The sequence below is a fragment of the Chenopodium album genome, chromosome 14 (genome assembly GCF_948465745.1).
Source record: "Chenopodium album chromosome 14, dcCheAlbu1.1, whole genome shotgun sequence".
NCBI classification, from domain to species: domain Eukaryota; kingdom Viridiplantae; phylum Streptophyta; class Magnoliopsida; order Caryophyllales; family Amaranthaceae; genus Chenopodium; species Chenopodium album.
In genome coordinates this window covers 8,089,545-8,107,177 of record NC_137847.1, presented here as the reverse complement: position 1 = coordinate 8,107,177, position 17,633 = coordinate 8,089,545, and the positions used below count along the sequence as shown (strand labels likewise).

Here is a 17,633-nt window from a genome sequence, read left to right as displayed (position 1 = left end):
CTAGGTGTGTTGAAATACGACCCTATTTATAAGGAAAAAGGTCCCAAAACGATCAGAAAAAGATTGAATTCGATTCGGAGTAAAACTGCTCCCATCGCGGCGCGACAGCTTCATCGCGGCGCGACAGCTTCATCGCGGCGCGATGGAGCTATTGTTTCGCGATGGTCCACGCATTACCTCAAGGCCGTACGAAGTCCTTAATCTAATTAAATTAGACTAATTAACGTCCGTACTTATCTTTTAAAATCAGATTTAATCTTTCAAAACACTTGTTTTATTCCAAATAAAATTCCTTACTTTTGTAAAAAATATAATTACTAATCCTAATTCCACTAGAATTTAAAATAACCTTCTAGATTATTTTAGAAGATTAAAATCAATCTTAATGACTTTAGGAATAATAATTAATGGGCCCTCCAATTGATCATTGGGCCGTATAAAACCATTTTGAGCCCAATTTAGTATTTTAGCCATAACTTCCTCATTATTCATCGGAATTGGGCTTATAATATATCGTTGGAAAGCTCTTTTCGAGCCTAATCCAACTATAATATTATTGGACCCTTATCATGAACTAAACTAAACTGGACTGGACATTTTCCATAAAAACAGAGTGAGAAAAGAAATATTTTCGGAAATAGAAAGAAGTATTTTTATTAAAACGACCGCATCACAATACTTTTCACGTTTCACCTTGTTCGATAATCAATGACGTGAAAGATATTTATCACTGGGTTTGGATTTTGGGGAGACACAATCAGGTGTCTACAGTCACAGTTCGTGATTTTGAACACCAGAACATGCGGCGCGCTCTAGCCTTTTGACGGCAAGAGTGCAAGCCTTAATACGAAAATGGGGCTTGTGATCACGAAGCAACACAAGCGATGAAGCGAGCAATTAAAATCTCAAGAGCACTCACATCTATTAGGCGACGAAGTACGAGTGGTCGGGGCTTGGGCAGTTAATACTTCAAAGCAAACACATGTGAATCCGAACCATGAGTTCTTAGTGCATCAAGTTAGTAGGGAGGAGAGCTATTACGCAAGTAAGACACGATATCTATAAAGGTATAACAACAAACAAGTATAAAAGCAAAGTAACACTTGGTATAAGGGTTATGATTTCATTCAATCATTCACCCTTTAAAGAGCTTTGAATAGTACATGTATGGAGTCCCTAGTGAGCACTGAGATGACAGTAACACTATAATGGGATCTAAGGCCTAGAAATTATAAAGTAAACTTTAGGAAAGCATTAAAAGGGTATCTCATACATGGACGAAGAGGGTTGGAATCTAACACATTGTCAATAGTATATAAAACACATAAGAGTTTTGAAGTTGTAAAAATGTGTCGTTTCATAAGAAATCCCATTGTTGGGGGCAAGAGTTTCACCCCGCACACATATAAGGATAAGATAATGTTTTAGGCAAAATATTATATGTTTCATAGAGATATAGTACAATTGGGATATGCAACTCAAATTGGACAAGAGACATAGTAGGTTTCACTCTCCAATAAGTTTCTAATTAAATAAAAGAACTATCAACCTTTGAACAAAATTTGCAATTGGAAGGAATAATTATTTCTCTACCACCTTTTTTTTAGTAACGTTTTATGTCACAATTTATCTGCTATCGCGTGTTAAATCAATTAAACTTTTTTTTTTTAGACTAGAGATAGATCTACAAATCAATCCAATAATTTCTCTAGCTACTAGTTATTTTACGTGACGTTTTATGTCGTAATTTGTTTCTTGTCGCATATTAATTAATTAAACTTTACTTTTTTCTAGAGATACATGAACAAACCAATTCTATCATTTCTTTGTTACTTTTTTTTGTAACGTTTTATGTCACAATTTATCTGTAATCGCGTGTTAAATCAAATAAACTTTACTCTTTTTTTTAGGGATAAATCAACAAATCAATCCAATTATTTGATTTATTCTCTACCACTTTTTTCGTAACGTTCTATGTCACGATTTACCTGTTTTCGCGTGTTACATAAATTCAACTTTACTTTTTTCTAGAGATAGATCAACGAATAAATCCAATTATTTCGCTACCACATTTTTCGTAACGTTTAATATCATGACTTGTCTGTTGTTGTTGAGGTAAATATTGCTCTTTACCAACAAGTTAAATAGTCTATCTTGTTCTAGAGTATTACGGGGCTGCCCCTCGAGTTATCGGTTTTAAAGATTGATAACCTTACTAATGTAAGAACAAAATAATAAGGAAGCTTTCCCAAAAGAATTAAAACATAAAAGTTAGATTATTCAAAAAAACAAGTAGATAAACATATGACGAAAGATATAAATGCACTCCATTAATTAAATGATAGAGTTAGGTCTACAATTGTACAAGTTGAAGGAGAGGTTACCTCCTTGATCATACAATTGAAAAAGACGAACGATCTTCAAAACATGCTACGTGATAAACTTAGCTACTAAGGCAAAGGGAACTACATACGAAAGCTAAGAAGAAAGCTTAAAAGAAATTAAATGCTTGTTGTTGATTGATATGTTGATATCTTCATTAGCTTTGATCCTTGCACTTCTATTTATAGGTGAAATGAAGTGGTTATGGCCGACTCTCATAACTGTTGTACGGTTATGCTTCTGCTTCTTGGCGCCAACATTTCTTCAAAAACTAAAAATATCCATTAGCCCCCTAAATCGGCCTTAATGTATTAGACCTTTATGTGATATCGGCCCATTTCCTTTTATGTTTGTACCAATCTATCCTTAAGACCTTTTACTGACTCTAAAACCTTTTATATTTGGTCAAAGTCAAGAAGGTCAAGCAAAAGTCAAAAATCTGATTATTGGGTGTAACAGCTGCCGAGTGTTAAATCAATTATTTTTCTTTTTCTAGAGATAGATCAATGAATCAATCCAATTATTTCTCTAGCTAGTAACTATTTTTTGTAAAGTTTTATGTCGCAATTTATCCGCTCTTGCGTATTAAATCAGTTAAATTTTACTTTTTTCTAGAGATAAATGAACAAATCAATTCAACTTTTTCTCTGCCACCTTTTTTTGGTAACGATTTATCTGCTATCACGTGTTAATCAATTAAAATTTAGCCTTTTTTTTTCATGCTACACATTAACGAATCAATCTAATTATTTCTTTACCACCTTTTTTTTGTAACGTTTTATCACCTTATGTCACGATTTATCTGTTGTTGTGTGTTAACTCAATTAAACTTTACTTTTTTCTACATGGAGACTGACGAATCAATCCAATTATTTCTCAACCACCTTTTTTGTAAGGTTTTATCACTTTATGTCACGATTTATCTGCTTTCGCGTGTTAAATCAATTAAACCTTACTTTTTTCTAGTGATAGATAGATCAACGAATCAATCCATTTCGCAACATTTTATGTCATGAAACATATGACGTTGTCGCGTGTTAAATCAAATAAACTTTACTTTTTTCTAGAGATAGACAATTATTTCTCTACCACTTTTTTTTCGTTACGTTTTACGTCACGAGTTATCTGTTGTTATGTGTTAAATCAATTAAACTTTACTACGAAGTATTTTATAGAGATAGATCCATGAATCAATCCAATTATTTCTCTACCACCTTTTCTGTAACGTTTTATGTCATGATTTATCTGTTATCGCGTGTTAAATTAATTAAACTTACTTTTCTAGAGATAGATTAACGAATAAATCCAATTATTACCACTTTTTTTTCGTGACGTTTAATGTCACGATTTATTTGCTATCATGCGTTAAATCAATTAATTTAAACTTTACATTTTTCTAGAGATAGATCAACGAATCAATCCAACTATTTCTCCACCTCCTTTTTCGTAATGTTTTATGTCACGATTTATCTGTTGTCGCGTGTTAAATCAATTAAATTTCTTTTTGTGAGATAGATCAACTAATCAACCAACATTTTTTTTTTATATCAATTTATTGGTAATGTCTTTATGTCACAATGTATCTGCTATCGCTTATTAAACTAATCTAAGTTTACCTTCGTCTAGTGACATATTGAGTAATGATATATTATAATTATGTATGCAGTTTAGTTTTGGTAATTGATACTATACATCACCAGATTATTAGATTCAGTTTGGTTGGAATTTTGCTCATGGGAGATGCTAATTTGAATATATGTTTCATGTACACAAGAAAGAGAAAAAAAAAACTTGGGGACTTAAAATTATAGGATAATAATCTTCCAAAACACGAGAATTTATGTTTCCCTCCTACCTCCCAACATCTATATAAAAGTTTCAGAGTTAATATTAACCTTGTACCAAAACTCAAACCCATAAATCTATCCACTTTTAAAAAATAATGGAGCCACTCCATTAACATCCATTAACAATCTAACTTCGCTATTCTCCAACAACTAATATTTTAACTTTTTCGGCAATAATATACTTCGTACATCATGCACTAACATGGATACATCCTAATTTTGAAATTTTACAAGCTCTTGACTATCAACCAAACATGAGATGTTCTCATGTAAACCAAACAATCGTTTGGAAAATGGTGGCCTCATCATTCAAGCATGAATTCTAATTGACTAGAAAACCCCCAAAAATTGCGGGTTACATATGCAACAATCTTGTAATGGTTCTCATTACATGGACCAATCTTATTTCGTCATTGGATTATGTCATTATATGTACTTATATGGGCTTTGGTATTAATGGACTACCTACCAATATGGGGTAGGGTCCTCCAATGTTTCTTTACAAGTGAGGATGAATATTGAAATTTACAAAAGCCATAAATGTGAGCTCACCATTTTCTAAAAGGTACATCTTCTGCCAAATACCACAAGGAAAAAGAGTCATCCAGCTAGTAAAGCTACCAAAACAAAAAGATTTGAGAAAAATATGATTGTGTTGATCCTTTTGTGTTTTCAGGATAGGGATGCAAACGACATGTTATCAAAGGTTTTTGATATTATTAATTACTCCGTAGTAGTAGTAATAATAATAATAATAATAATAATAATAATAATAATAATAATAAATTTTTGTTTAAATTTGTTAACCTTTTGAGTGTATAAATTCTTATATATAGTTAGTCACACCATTAGTTGATAGTGTGACTACTTCACATACAAGCAAGTTATCGAGTGATGATGGTTACAACAATGATCAAACGATGTTATATTAACGAATAATAAAAGAAAAACATTGAAAACTATGCTCTCATAGTAAGTGTGCCACAATTAATTTATGATGTGCCTAAATCAATTTTCGGACTCATTTTATTAATCCTTGTTCACAAGGGTATTTTCATTCCCCAATAAAAAAAAATAAAAAATAAATAAATCTAATAACAAAAGGATTAATTCTTAAAATAAACAATCAATCTAAACATAATTAATGATCTAAGTGTACGTTAGTGTCGTTAGACTAAACTTCATGATTTTGCTTAAAATAAAGCAAGATGAATTAATTGCAACAATAGTATAATATATAGACTGTGATATTCCTTTTTTTGTTTTCTCAACGACTCTAACACTCTTTATTTCCAACGTACAAAAAATTAGTTTCACCCTTTTTTCTTCCACTACTAACAAAATCATCTATATCACTATCTCTAACACACACAAAAGTCCCTACCTCAAAACTACAACAACCATGATTTTTATTCCTTCCTCCATTTCTTCAACTCTCCTCCCTCTTTTCCTTCTCCTCACCACCACCACCACCACCACCACCACGGCCGCAACCACGGCCGAGTCCACGTACCTAATCAACCAAACATGCATGAACTCATCAATCAATGACCCTAACATAAACTACACCTTTTGCACTAAAGCCTTTCGGACCGCCCCCTCGAGTCTCTACGCTAACCTAACCCGTCTAGGGCTAATATCCATCAATCTTGTTAGACATAACGTTACACGTACAACTTTTTCAATACAAACGTTACTAGAGAGCAACAAGATGGATAATTCTACGAAAGTAGGGTTGAAAGATTGCTTGGAAGTTTACTCGAACTCGGTCCCTACGTTAAGGGAATCGGCTAGGGATTATAGAGCAAGAAGATTTAATGGTGCTAATGTGAAAATAAGCTCGGTTATGGATGCTTCTACAACTTGTGAAGATGGTTTTGGAAATATTGGTGTTACTTCTCCTTTGACTAAGCAAAATAATGATACCTTTCAATTGTCTGCTATAGCTCTTAGTATTATGAGTATGCTTTAATATTTTTATTTTATTTATTATTTTTTTTTTACATGTATAATTTATTTATTTATTTTAATTTAACAATATATATTTAACCAAATATTTATTGTTTGGGTTATAAATGATCTTGTATTGTAGAATTACTATGGTATATTATTCATGCAACCTATATATAATTTCACTGTAATTCAATCAATTGGCTTGCTAATTGAAAGTGATTTACATTATAATCTTATCTTTGATACTACAAGTACAATTTTTTCCTTGTTATGTTGTACGTAATTTGTTACACTTGATAAAACAGATCTTATCAAAAATTTGTATCAAAATTATGCTACATAGATATATTCTTAGGACTCGACTCGATTTGATTTGAAAGACAGTAAGGTTAGAAGGAGGTAGAAGGGAAACCATAATTGTAAAGTAATCCAAAGGTTGATGATTATTGACGAGTATGATGATGACTTTTTTTGTTGGACTCTGTTTTTGATTTTTAGGCGTGAAATTTGATTTGACTTGTTCAAAGCTATGAGTATCTCTCGAACTATTGGATACCACGTCAAAAAAAAAGGAGCAGTAGTATTGTAATTGGGCTTTTATTCTGGGCCGTGAAAGAGGATACGGCCCTATGGGATCGCAACAAGGCTACAACTCTACGAGATTTCATATTTTTAACGGTGGTATACGCTTATACTACACCGTTATACAATCACGGACTACTCTCTCTATTCTATAATATAATGTCTATTTTCTAACTATCGTGGATGATTTTAGCCAATCATTTTGGGTTCACCTTGTGGCTGATAAAAGTAAAACCACTTCTATTTATGGAAGCTTTGTTAGCTTTGCTAAGAACAAATTCGGTAAACTTGTTAAAATCATTCAAAGTGACAATGAAGATGAGTTTACCTCCCTGAAACACTTTTTTTTTATTGACCATGGGATCATTCATATGGCTACATGTGTAGATAGTTCGCAACAAAATGGAAGAGTGGAATGAAATCATAGACATGTCTTGGAATAATGAAGTTGTAGCAAATCTTCCTATGGATTGAGTTCTGGGAAGAATGTATTCTTACCGTTGCATATATATGATAGATCGGACTACTTTTACTATTCTTGATGGTATGAGTCGTATGACTCCACGTGAGAAATTACTTGGCGTTGCTCCTAAATATTCTCAACTAAGGATTTGTTTTCTTCAGTTTAATTTCAGTTTAATTCAGTTCAATTTCTAATTTTCTACTCTCATAAAATATTCATTTCAGCTCCAATCAGTTCAGTTCAATTCATCTCAGTAAATCAAAACAGGCCCTAAGAGTCTTTGTGTGTTTGTGTTATGCTCATAATAAGGCGAAGCACAAATTTGCCTCCTTTTTTTTTTTGAGGTATCCATGTGGTAAAAAGGGTGGCGAGTTTATGATTTGGACACCAAAGAGGCATTTTATCTCTTGTAATGTTACATTTCATGAGAGTGTGTTGCAATGGAAATACTACGTATCATCTACTACTGATGAGTTGACAACAATTATTAGAAATTCTAATGTGAATTGAAGCATAAAGTTAGAGATTCTGCAAAAATTGCTAGTATGTATTCTACCTTTTAACAACTCCGTACCTTGTAAATTAACCTGCTAGCACATCACTAAGAAATCTGATTTCAAAGTTTTACACAGGACATTACAAATACTTTTCTTGTCATCATTTACTATGTTCAGACTTCAGAATTACATAGGCTTTTAGGAGCCATTTTTGTCTGAGATATCATACAGTAACTTTTTATGAGCCACTAAAATTCGTCCCCAAAAATTATTTCCATGTTAAGAGTTAATTAATTTAGTCAAGGTGTGAATGTCCACACTCCAATTTCTTCATTGCATTTAATGTAGTAGCCAACCCTAATTGCCACCCTCTAATGTTATAGCCCACAATGTAATAGTGGTTCTTACTACTATAAATAGTCATGCAATTTCACTTGTATGAGGCACAAAAATATTACCAAGAGTAATACATAAAAGTAGTAATACTTCTCTTATTACCTTCTTCTCTTAATCCTCCAATTTCTATATATTTCATAACACGTTATCAGCACCATCTTCAATCAGGTATACTTATACCGATTATCCAATTTTTACAAAAATTCAATTTCTTTCACAAAATATATTTTGAGGAGTATGCTCTATAGTTGCCCATATGGGATCCTCTATACCAGAAACTCACAATATATTTCTCCACAAAATTACTCTACATAATTAGCCATGTTGATAAAAATGAGGATATCAATACATACCTTATTTATGATACTTAGTTTGGTAACTCTCATGCATGGTTATAGAAAGTAATATATAATTACTTTTGCATGTAAAAATATTTGTTGTATGCATGTTAATAGAGTAAATTTCATGGTCACACAAATCATGTTCATACTTACTTACTTGTGCATAATTACTAAAATGAAAAAAAAATGATGCAGCCTTTATATTTATTTAATTTTTTAGATTACACACTTTTTATGTTTCTTTCAGTTTTCGAACCCTTGACCTCATGAATAGATTAGGGTTCTCGGACCACTACGGCTTGCATCCCAGTGTGATACTTATTTACGTTTGTAAATATTAATAGTTTGATTACGATTATTTTACCAGTCTACTAGAACATTGTATGATATTTTTACAGTTGTGTAAAGCTGAAACGGATAATTTACCCCCTATTAAAGGCGGATTACACCCCCCTTATTTCACCATACAAACCTTATCCCCTCCTTAAACTTTACCCAAATTATCTCCTCTTCTTCTTCCTCCATTTACTCCGGCCACACACCATGTTCCCCGTCAACAACCGACAACCACCACACCCCTTTACCTTTGAAGAAGATTTAAGGAAATTAAAACTATACTTAGTTTTAATTATGGCCCTAGTAGTTTTATTAATGGCAATGATGATTTTCATCATTTTACATAAGTAGTACTCGGTTTTTCGACAAAGGGAATTCATGTATGTAATCTCCGTAGTACTTCAAGTTTTTTTTGTCTTCTAGGTAGATTATAAGTGCATTTTGTTATAATAAATGTTCCTTTTGTCTTATCATTAATGTATGTCATTAATATTATTATTATTATTATTGTTGTTGTTGTTGTCGGTGATATAGTAATAGTAGTAGTATTTATTGTTATTGTTATTATTATCATTGTTATTGTTATATTTGTTGTTGTCGTTGTTTAACTAAAGTAATTATCATGTTTAATTTTAGCTTAACTTTATGTAAATCATAATAATAACCCAAGGGGGAGAAGCAAATATGTTTTAAATGGATTATTATTATGATTATAATTTGATTACTTTAATTATCACTTGCTTAATTGGCTTAATAATAATTACCTATTTGATTGTAGTTAAAATGGGAGACTTGATGAAAAGACAATTTGACGTATTAGACTTGTCCGGACATAATTATCTTGAATGGACAGTTGATGCCCAAATGAATTTGAAGGTTCAGGGATTGGAACATACAATCAAAGAAATTACCATCCCAGGAAACGAAAAAGATGCCCCTGCTCAAGTTAAAGTTCCAACTGATCAAGAGAAAGCAAAAGCTATAGTTCTCTTAAGGCATCATTTACATAACAGTTTAAAAACTGAGTATTTAATGGTGGAAAATCCCAAAGAACTATGGGATAGCCTGAAAGGAAGATATGACCACCATAAAAGGGTACTCCTTCCTTCAGCATAGTTTGAGTGGACAAACCTGAGATTTCAGGACTTTAAATCTGTCAGTGATTATAATTCATCACTATATAAAATCGTATCAATATTGAGATATTGTGATCAACCAGTCACTGAAGTGCAAATGATAGAGAAAACACTCTCTAGATTCCATGCTAACAACATTGTATTGCAACAGCAATACCGTGAAAGAGGCTTTGCAAAATATTCTGAGCTTATTTCTACATTATTGGTTGCTGAAAAGAATAATGATCTTCTGTTGAAGAATCACAACCTAAGACCAACTGGGTCTCAAGCATTCAATGAAACAAATGCTGTGGAAAGCTCAAATCCACCCGAGACAAATGTTGCTCATAGAGGTGGACGTGGAAAATATAATAACCGTGGAAAAGGTCGTGGAAACTTCCGCGGACGTGGCCGTGGACGTGGTTATGGCCGTGGTAGAGGCCAATTTCCCCCTAGAAACAACACTCAAAGGGGGCATCAACAAGGAAACAAAAATCAAGCCACCACAAAAGGAAAAGACACATGTTATAGATGTGGCATGACTGGACATTGGGGACGTACTTGTCGTACGGCCAAACATCTGGTAGAACTATACCAGGCTTCCATTAAAGGGAAAGAAAAACATGCCGAAGCAAATTATGTTAATGAAGAAAATGTCCCTGGAATTAGCCTTGATGTGTCTGATTTCCACATAGACAATGGTGAAGTTGGGGTGAATTTATCTTTGGAGAGAATAATCATGTTTAGATAATTCATCAATTACTATGATATGTATTATGTTTTCATTATGTACTTTTCTTATATGTTTTTTTTTTCATGTTCAAGTTATGTACTCTTAATTTTTCATCATTAATAAAGTAAGTCCAGTTTAATTATCTTAAACTAATCTTGTACTTATTATTTTATGAAGATATGGATCTGCCCGAAGTTGGTTCCAAATTTCAATGCCTTTTGGACAGTGGAACAACACACACTATTCTGAAGGATAGAAAATATTTTTTAAAGTTAAAATTATTTCAAGCAAATGTTAATACCATTTCTGGGTCAGCCAAGCTAATAGAAGGTTCTGGAAAAGCTTGCATAATACTCCCAAATGGAACAAAATTAATCATTAATGACGCTTTATATTCGAGTAAATCTCGAAGAAATCTTATAAGTTTTAAAGATGTGCGTCAAAATGGTTTTCATTTAGAAACAATGATAGTGGATCAAAAGGAATATTTATGCCTCACGACAGAAAAACATGGCAAGAAACATGTGTATGAGAAATTGCCAGCATATTCTTCAGGGTTATATCATATAGATATACGACCAGTTGAAATAAATTCGATATCTAATCAGAAGTTAGATAATAAGAATCTGCTAAATTTATGGCATGATCGTTTGGGTCATCCTGGTACAGGAATGATGCACAAGATTATAGCAAATTCAGTAGGACATTCAATTAGGAATGTTAAAATCCCTCGATCAGATGAATTAACATGCTCTGCATGTTCACTTGGCAAATTAATAATAAGGCCATCTATGAACAAAATTGCTACCGAATCTCCAACATTTTTAGAGAGGATTCAAGGAGACATTTGTGGACCAATTAATCCTGCATGTGGACCATTCCGATATTTTATGGTATTAATTGATGCCTCAACTCGATGGCCACATGTAAGTCTCTTATCCAGTAGAAATGTTGCTTTTGCAAAACTCCTTGCTCAAATTATTAAACTAAGAGCACAATTTCCAGACCATACAATAAAAAGAATAAGGCTTGACAATGCTGGGGAATTTACATCCCAAACATTTAATGATTATTGTATGTCGATTGGAATTGTTGTAGAACATCCAATAGCTCATGTTCATACACAAAATGGACTCGCTGAGTCATTAATTAAGAGACTACAATTGATTGCAAGGCCATTATTGATGAGATCAAAATTGCCTTCATCTGCTTGGGGTCATGCCATAATACATGCGGCAACTCTAATTAGATTGAGACCAACTGCTTATCATAAGTTCTCACCACTACAATCAGTTTTTGGTCGAGAACCTAATGTCTCACATCTAAAAATTTTTGGCTGTGCGGTGTATGTTCCTATTGCTCCACCCCAACGAACAAAGATGGGTCCACAAAGAAGGCTGGGAATTTATGTTGGGTTTGAATCACCCTCCATAATTAAATATCTTGAACCAATGACCGGTGATTTATTTACGGCCAGATTTGCCGACTGTCATTTCAATGAGACAGTATTCCCAGCCTTAGGGGGAGAGAAAGTGGACCCACGAAAGAAAGAAATAGAAATCATTTGGAATGCAACACAATTGTCAATGTTTGATCCACGAACAAATATGTGTGAACAAGAAGTTCAGAAAATTGTTCATTTACAAAGCACTGCAAATCAGCTGCCTGATGCATTTATAGATGCAAAGAAAGTGACAAAATCACATATACCAGCTGAAAATGCCCCTGCACGAATTAAAATTCCATCTGGTGATAAGATCATTGAAAATGAATCTCTAGCACGCCGAAAGCGTGGAAGACCACTTGGTTCAAAAGACTCTAAACCAAGAAAATTAAAAAGACCTGATGAGATCAACAACATTCCCCTTACGGAAGGTCAAGAAAGACAAAGTACAGATGAGAACAGAGAAAAAGATGATAATCCGAAAGGGGATGAACAAGATGACCACGACATTGATAACAATGAAACTTCAATAAACTTTGTTTCTACCAGGAATTATTGGAATAGAAATAATGTTATCGTAAATGAAATATTTGCATATTCCATTGCAATTGAAATGGCATCTGACGAAAATGATAGTGAACCAAGAACAGTGGAAGAATGTCGTTGCAGGCATGATTGGCCAAAATGGAAAGAGGCAATGCTGACAGAGTTAAAGTCACTCGAAAAACGAGAAGTGTTTGGAAAAATAACCCTTACACCAGAAGGTGTAAAGCCAGTTGGATACAAGTGGGTATTTGTGAGAAAACGAAATGAGAAAAATGAAATTGTTAGATACAAGGCAAGACTTGTAGCCCAAGGTTTTTCTCAAATTCCAGGGATTGATTATGAGGAGACATAGTCTCCCGTAGTTGATGCAACTACGTTAAGATTTCTGGTAAGCTTGACAGTCTCAGAAGGACTAAAGATGCGATTGATGGATGTAGTGACCGCATATTTATATGGGTCACTCGATACAGATATTTATATGAAAGTCCCAGATGGACTAAAATTACCAGAAAACCACAAGCCTAGACATTTACTTTCCATAAAATTAAAAAGGTCACTTTATGGATTGAAACAGTCTGGGAAGATGTGGTATAATCGTCTTAGTGAATACCTTATGAAAGAAGGGTTCAAGAATAATCAAATCAGTCCTTGTGTTTTCATTAAGAGATCACAATCCGGGTTTGCAATTGTTGCAGTTTATGTTGATGACTTGAATATCATTGGAACCCCAAATGAACTTGAAAGAACTGCAAAATACTTGATGAAAGAATTTGAGATGAAAGACCTTGGACAAACTAAATTTTGTCTTGGATTGCAAATTGAGCACTTAAACAATGGTATTTTTGTCCATCAGTCTAACTACACCGAAAGAGTGTTAAAACGTTTTTCATGGACAAAGCGACCCCAACAAACACCCCGATGATTGTTCGGTCTTTGACTATGAAATATGATCCATTTAGACCTCGAGAGGAAAATGAGGATGTCCTTGGTCCTGAAGTACCATATCTAAGTGCAATTGGGGCTCTAATGTATCTAGCTAACAATACTAGACTAGACATAGCTTTTTCTGTGAATTTGTTAGCCAGGTTTAGCAACGCACCAACGAAGAGACACTGGAAAGGAGTAAGACACTTACTACGAAATCTACGAGGAACGAAAGATCTTGGTTTGTTTTATCAATCAAGGCAAGATGCCACCCTCATCGGATATGCAGATGCTGGATATCTATCAGACCCACAAAACGCCAAGTCACAAACTGGATATCTGTTCACCTATGGTGGAACTGCAATTTCTTGGAAATCAACAAAGCAAACCTTAACTGCGACATCATCAAATCATGCTGAGTTGATTGCCCTTTATGAAGCAGGACGTGAGTGTGTATGGCTAAGGTCAATGATTGGCAATATCCAAGAAGAATGTGGGATGAAAGAAGTAACTGAAAGTCCAACCATCATTTACGAAGACAATACTGCATGTATCGCACAAGTAACTGAAGGATATATTAAAGGTGATAGGACTAAACATATATCCCCAAAACTGTTCTTTACACGCGATTTGCAGAAGGAAGGGAAGATAAATGTCCAACAGATCCAATCATCTGATAATCTTGCAGACTTATTTACAAAGTCCCTACCTTCGAAGAGTGTTGAGCGGTTGGTCCACAAGATTGGGATGCGTCGTCTTCATAAACTATGTTAAAATCAGGGGGAGCATTATATGCACTGCACTCTTTTTCCCTTCGATCAGGTTTTTATCCCAATGGGTTTTTCCTGACAAGGTTTTTAATGAGGCAGTACACTAAAGCATATAGTAATATGTTGTTGTACTCTTTTCCCTTGGCTATGGCTTTTATTCTAAAGGGTTTTACTTAGCAAGGTTTTAACGAGACAACATATACCCTATTTTGTATGGACATTCAAGGGGGAGTGTTAAGAGTTAATTAATTTAGTCAAGGTGTGAATGTCCACACTCCAATTTCTTCATTGCATTTAATTTAGTAGTCAACCCTAATTGCCACCCTCTAATGTTATAGCCCACAATGTAATAGTGGTTCTTACTACTATAAATAGCCATGCAATTTCACTTGTATGAGGCACAAAAATATTACCAAGAGTAATACATAAAAGTAGTAATACTTCTCTTATTACCTTCTTCTCTTAATCCTCCAATTTCTATATATTTCATAACATGCCATGCATAATGCATATGTAAAAAAGATGGGGGTGCAGTCTCTCAATTAAGACCTTTTACATTTGCTCGGTCTCATAATAATGTCACTCATACACCTTTTTTGGTACCAAGTTTCTTACAGAGTAATGTGGTGGGTTTGAGCACTAAAGTTGGGTTAGCAGATTGCTCGGACTTATACTCTCATAGTCTCATTCGAGCTCCATGATCAAGATGCAACAGCTAGAAGATTATATGGCAATGCAATTATGCAACCAATTGTGGAGATGGACTCCATGTCATTGAGTTGTTACACCTTTGATAAAACAAACTAAATTCGTATGCGTTAGTTAGTCCTCTACGTTATGAAATAAATCAAACTAAATTATAAAAAAAATTCGGAAGTTGTTTTCTTAGTGAAGTCTTGTACATAATAAAAGAGGTTAAGCTTTCTATTAATATTCTCTGTCAATTTACACTTGCTTTTGAACAATAACGCAATAAGCATCACCTATGTTGTTACTTTCTTATTGGTTTCGGTTCATGTTAACTTAATGCTTGATTTTGAATGAATTCATCGAGTTTTATTAATATTGGGTAAGTTTTATTTATTTAAGTAGTTTCACTTCATTTAAACACCAACCTAATCTAGCCATACATATCATATATTTATTGTATGATTCAATTCCGATAACCGGATACATATTAGTCTTGTCAGTTTCAATCTTAAACCGTTCCTTCTAATGAATTTATTTTGTAATCATGCCTCATAATAATCGTACACTTGTACAACCAATTCAATAATGTGGGCTTCCTAACTTCAATAGAGGCGCATTTATCACGCTACCAAAACAATTAAGCAACAAACCAAAAAGGGCCAATAGTTCTTATACCACCCTTTATAACACCCTTCTAACACACTTAAACGTAACAATAATAATAATAATAATATCATACAACTAACAAAGAAACACATTGTAATTTAATGAAAACCATGAATTCTCCCTACATTCTCTTCTTCACCCTTGTACTCCTCTTCAATGCTATCAAAGCTAGCAATCTAATCAACCAAACATGCAAAAACTCGTCGAAAGACGACCCAAACATCAATTACAAATTTTGTGTATACGCCCTCCAATCTGCCCCCGCTAGCCATTGTGCTAACACGACCCGTCTAGGCCTAATCTCCATCACATTGATCAAACACAACGTTACGGACACTCGATGTTCAATTAAACAACTCTTGCAGGACAAAAAGGTTAGTAAAAAATCCAAGGTTGTGTTGAAGGATTGCCAGGAACTTTACTCGGATGCACTCTCTACGTTAAGTGAGGCGGTATCGGATTTTCGAGCACAACGATTTGTGGATGCTAACGTGAAGGTGAGCTCCGTGATGGAGGCTTCAACAACTTGTGAAGATGGGTTTGAAGATGTTGGTGTGTCTCCTTTGACACAGGAAAATAATCTTATTTTTCAGTTGTCTGCTGTTGCACTCTCTATTATGAACATTTTACATTCTTCTGAAAAATAATATGGATATTGATTGTGGGAAAATTTGTCAAAAATAAGTCAACCTTTACTCGATTATCTCAAAATAAGCCAACCTTTTAATTATCTAAGAATAAGTCGACTTTTATAGGTTATTATCTTTGAATGAGTTATGACCTGTTGATAACCCGTTAAACAAGTTAATATGACACATGTTGTAATTTTATTGGTCTAACATTGTAATATTTTATTTAAACTATTTAAACTTTTTTTTTACTTCCTTTTTCCAAAAATTAAAAAAAAAAAAAAAAATCTCTCCTACTTCCACTGCACCCTTCTCTCTCTTCCACCAACCCCCCTCATGCCCTCACCACAGTTCTCTCTCTCCTCCCTAAAGCCATAATTAAAAAAGGAGGTACCCTTTACCAATGACTTCGTACATAACAACCCAACTATCATTAGAACTCTTTGATCATACTTCAATACTAATATTAAAGGCTTCCGCAACACATTATTAACCAAATGTCAATCAGTTATCCTACTTTAGGCTCGAATAATCACATACACATTTGATTCAATTACTAGATTAAGCGAAGATCCCTAAATTGAGTAAACTGTGAATTAAATTAACGATAAACCTGAGATTGTGAAATTGATATGCGACGATTACAAAAAGAAAAAACTTACTAACTTACCTCAGTTAGAACTTAGAAGCTTCTTCAATGGAGAATAGAAATTATCAGAAGGTGGCTCCTCAATGGAGAACAAGGAGTGCACTTTAATGAAGGACATCGATTTCCAGTGAGGTAAGGCGACAACCGGGGGTGATGCGATGATCTTCATGTTTTAAGGGTGGACATCTGCTACGTTTCATGGGTGACTAATGGTGGTTAAGTGGCTTGGTGGTGGGTGGTGGTGGCGGTGGTTAAGTGGCTTGGACGCTTGGTGGTGGTGGTGGCTGGAAGCCGTGGCAGGTGGTAGTTCATAGCCTCATTGGGGTGGAGGTTTTTTTTTTCCCAAAAAAATAAAAGAATTTGTTTTTTTAAAAAGAAAGTGACTTGTTGGACAGGTAAAAGGTCACTTGACTTAATTAAAGATAACATCTTATAAAATTCAACTTATTTTGAATTAATCAAAAGGTTGACTTATTTTAAGCTAATTAAGTAAAGGTTGACTTATTTTTGACAAATTTTCCTTGATTGTGGGGAAAAGGTTTTTTTTTTAGATACTAACTTAGATCATTAAATTATTGAAAGAGTTTAAGTATTATTTTTTAATTATAAAAGTAAAGATGTTACTCCGTAACTCTTTTCTATTGTTTCTCCTATACTTATCTTAGTCGAT

General features: G+C 33.8%; 1 protein-coding gene and 1 pseudogene across 1 annotated transcript; both read left to right on the top strand.

Annotated features, from left to right (window-relative positions):
* The first annotated feature begins 5,534 nt into the window (after positions 1–5,534).
* On the top strand, positions 5,535–6,427 carry LOC145578805 (putative invertase inhibitor pseudogene; annotated as a pseudogene).
* A 9,341-nt stretch (positions 6,428–15,768) lies between these two features.
* LOC145578804 (putative invertase inhibitor) lies at positions 15,769–16,340 on the top strand. Its single transcript, XM_081636105.1, has one exon. The coding sequence runs from the start codon at positions 15,787–15,789 to the stop codon at positions 16,330–16,332; it is 546 nt and encodes a 181-aa protein (XP_081492231.1). The 5' UTR covers positions 15,769–15,786; the 3' UTR covers positions 16,333–16,340.
* Positions 16,341–17,633: the final 1,293 nt, after the last annotated feature.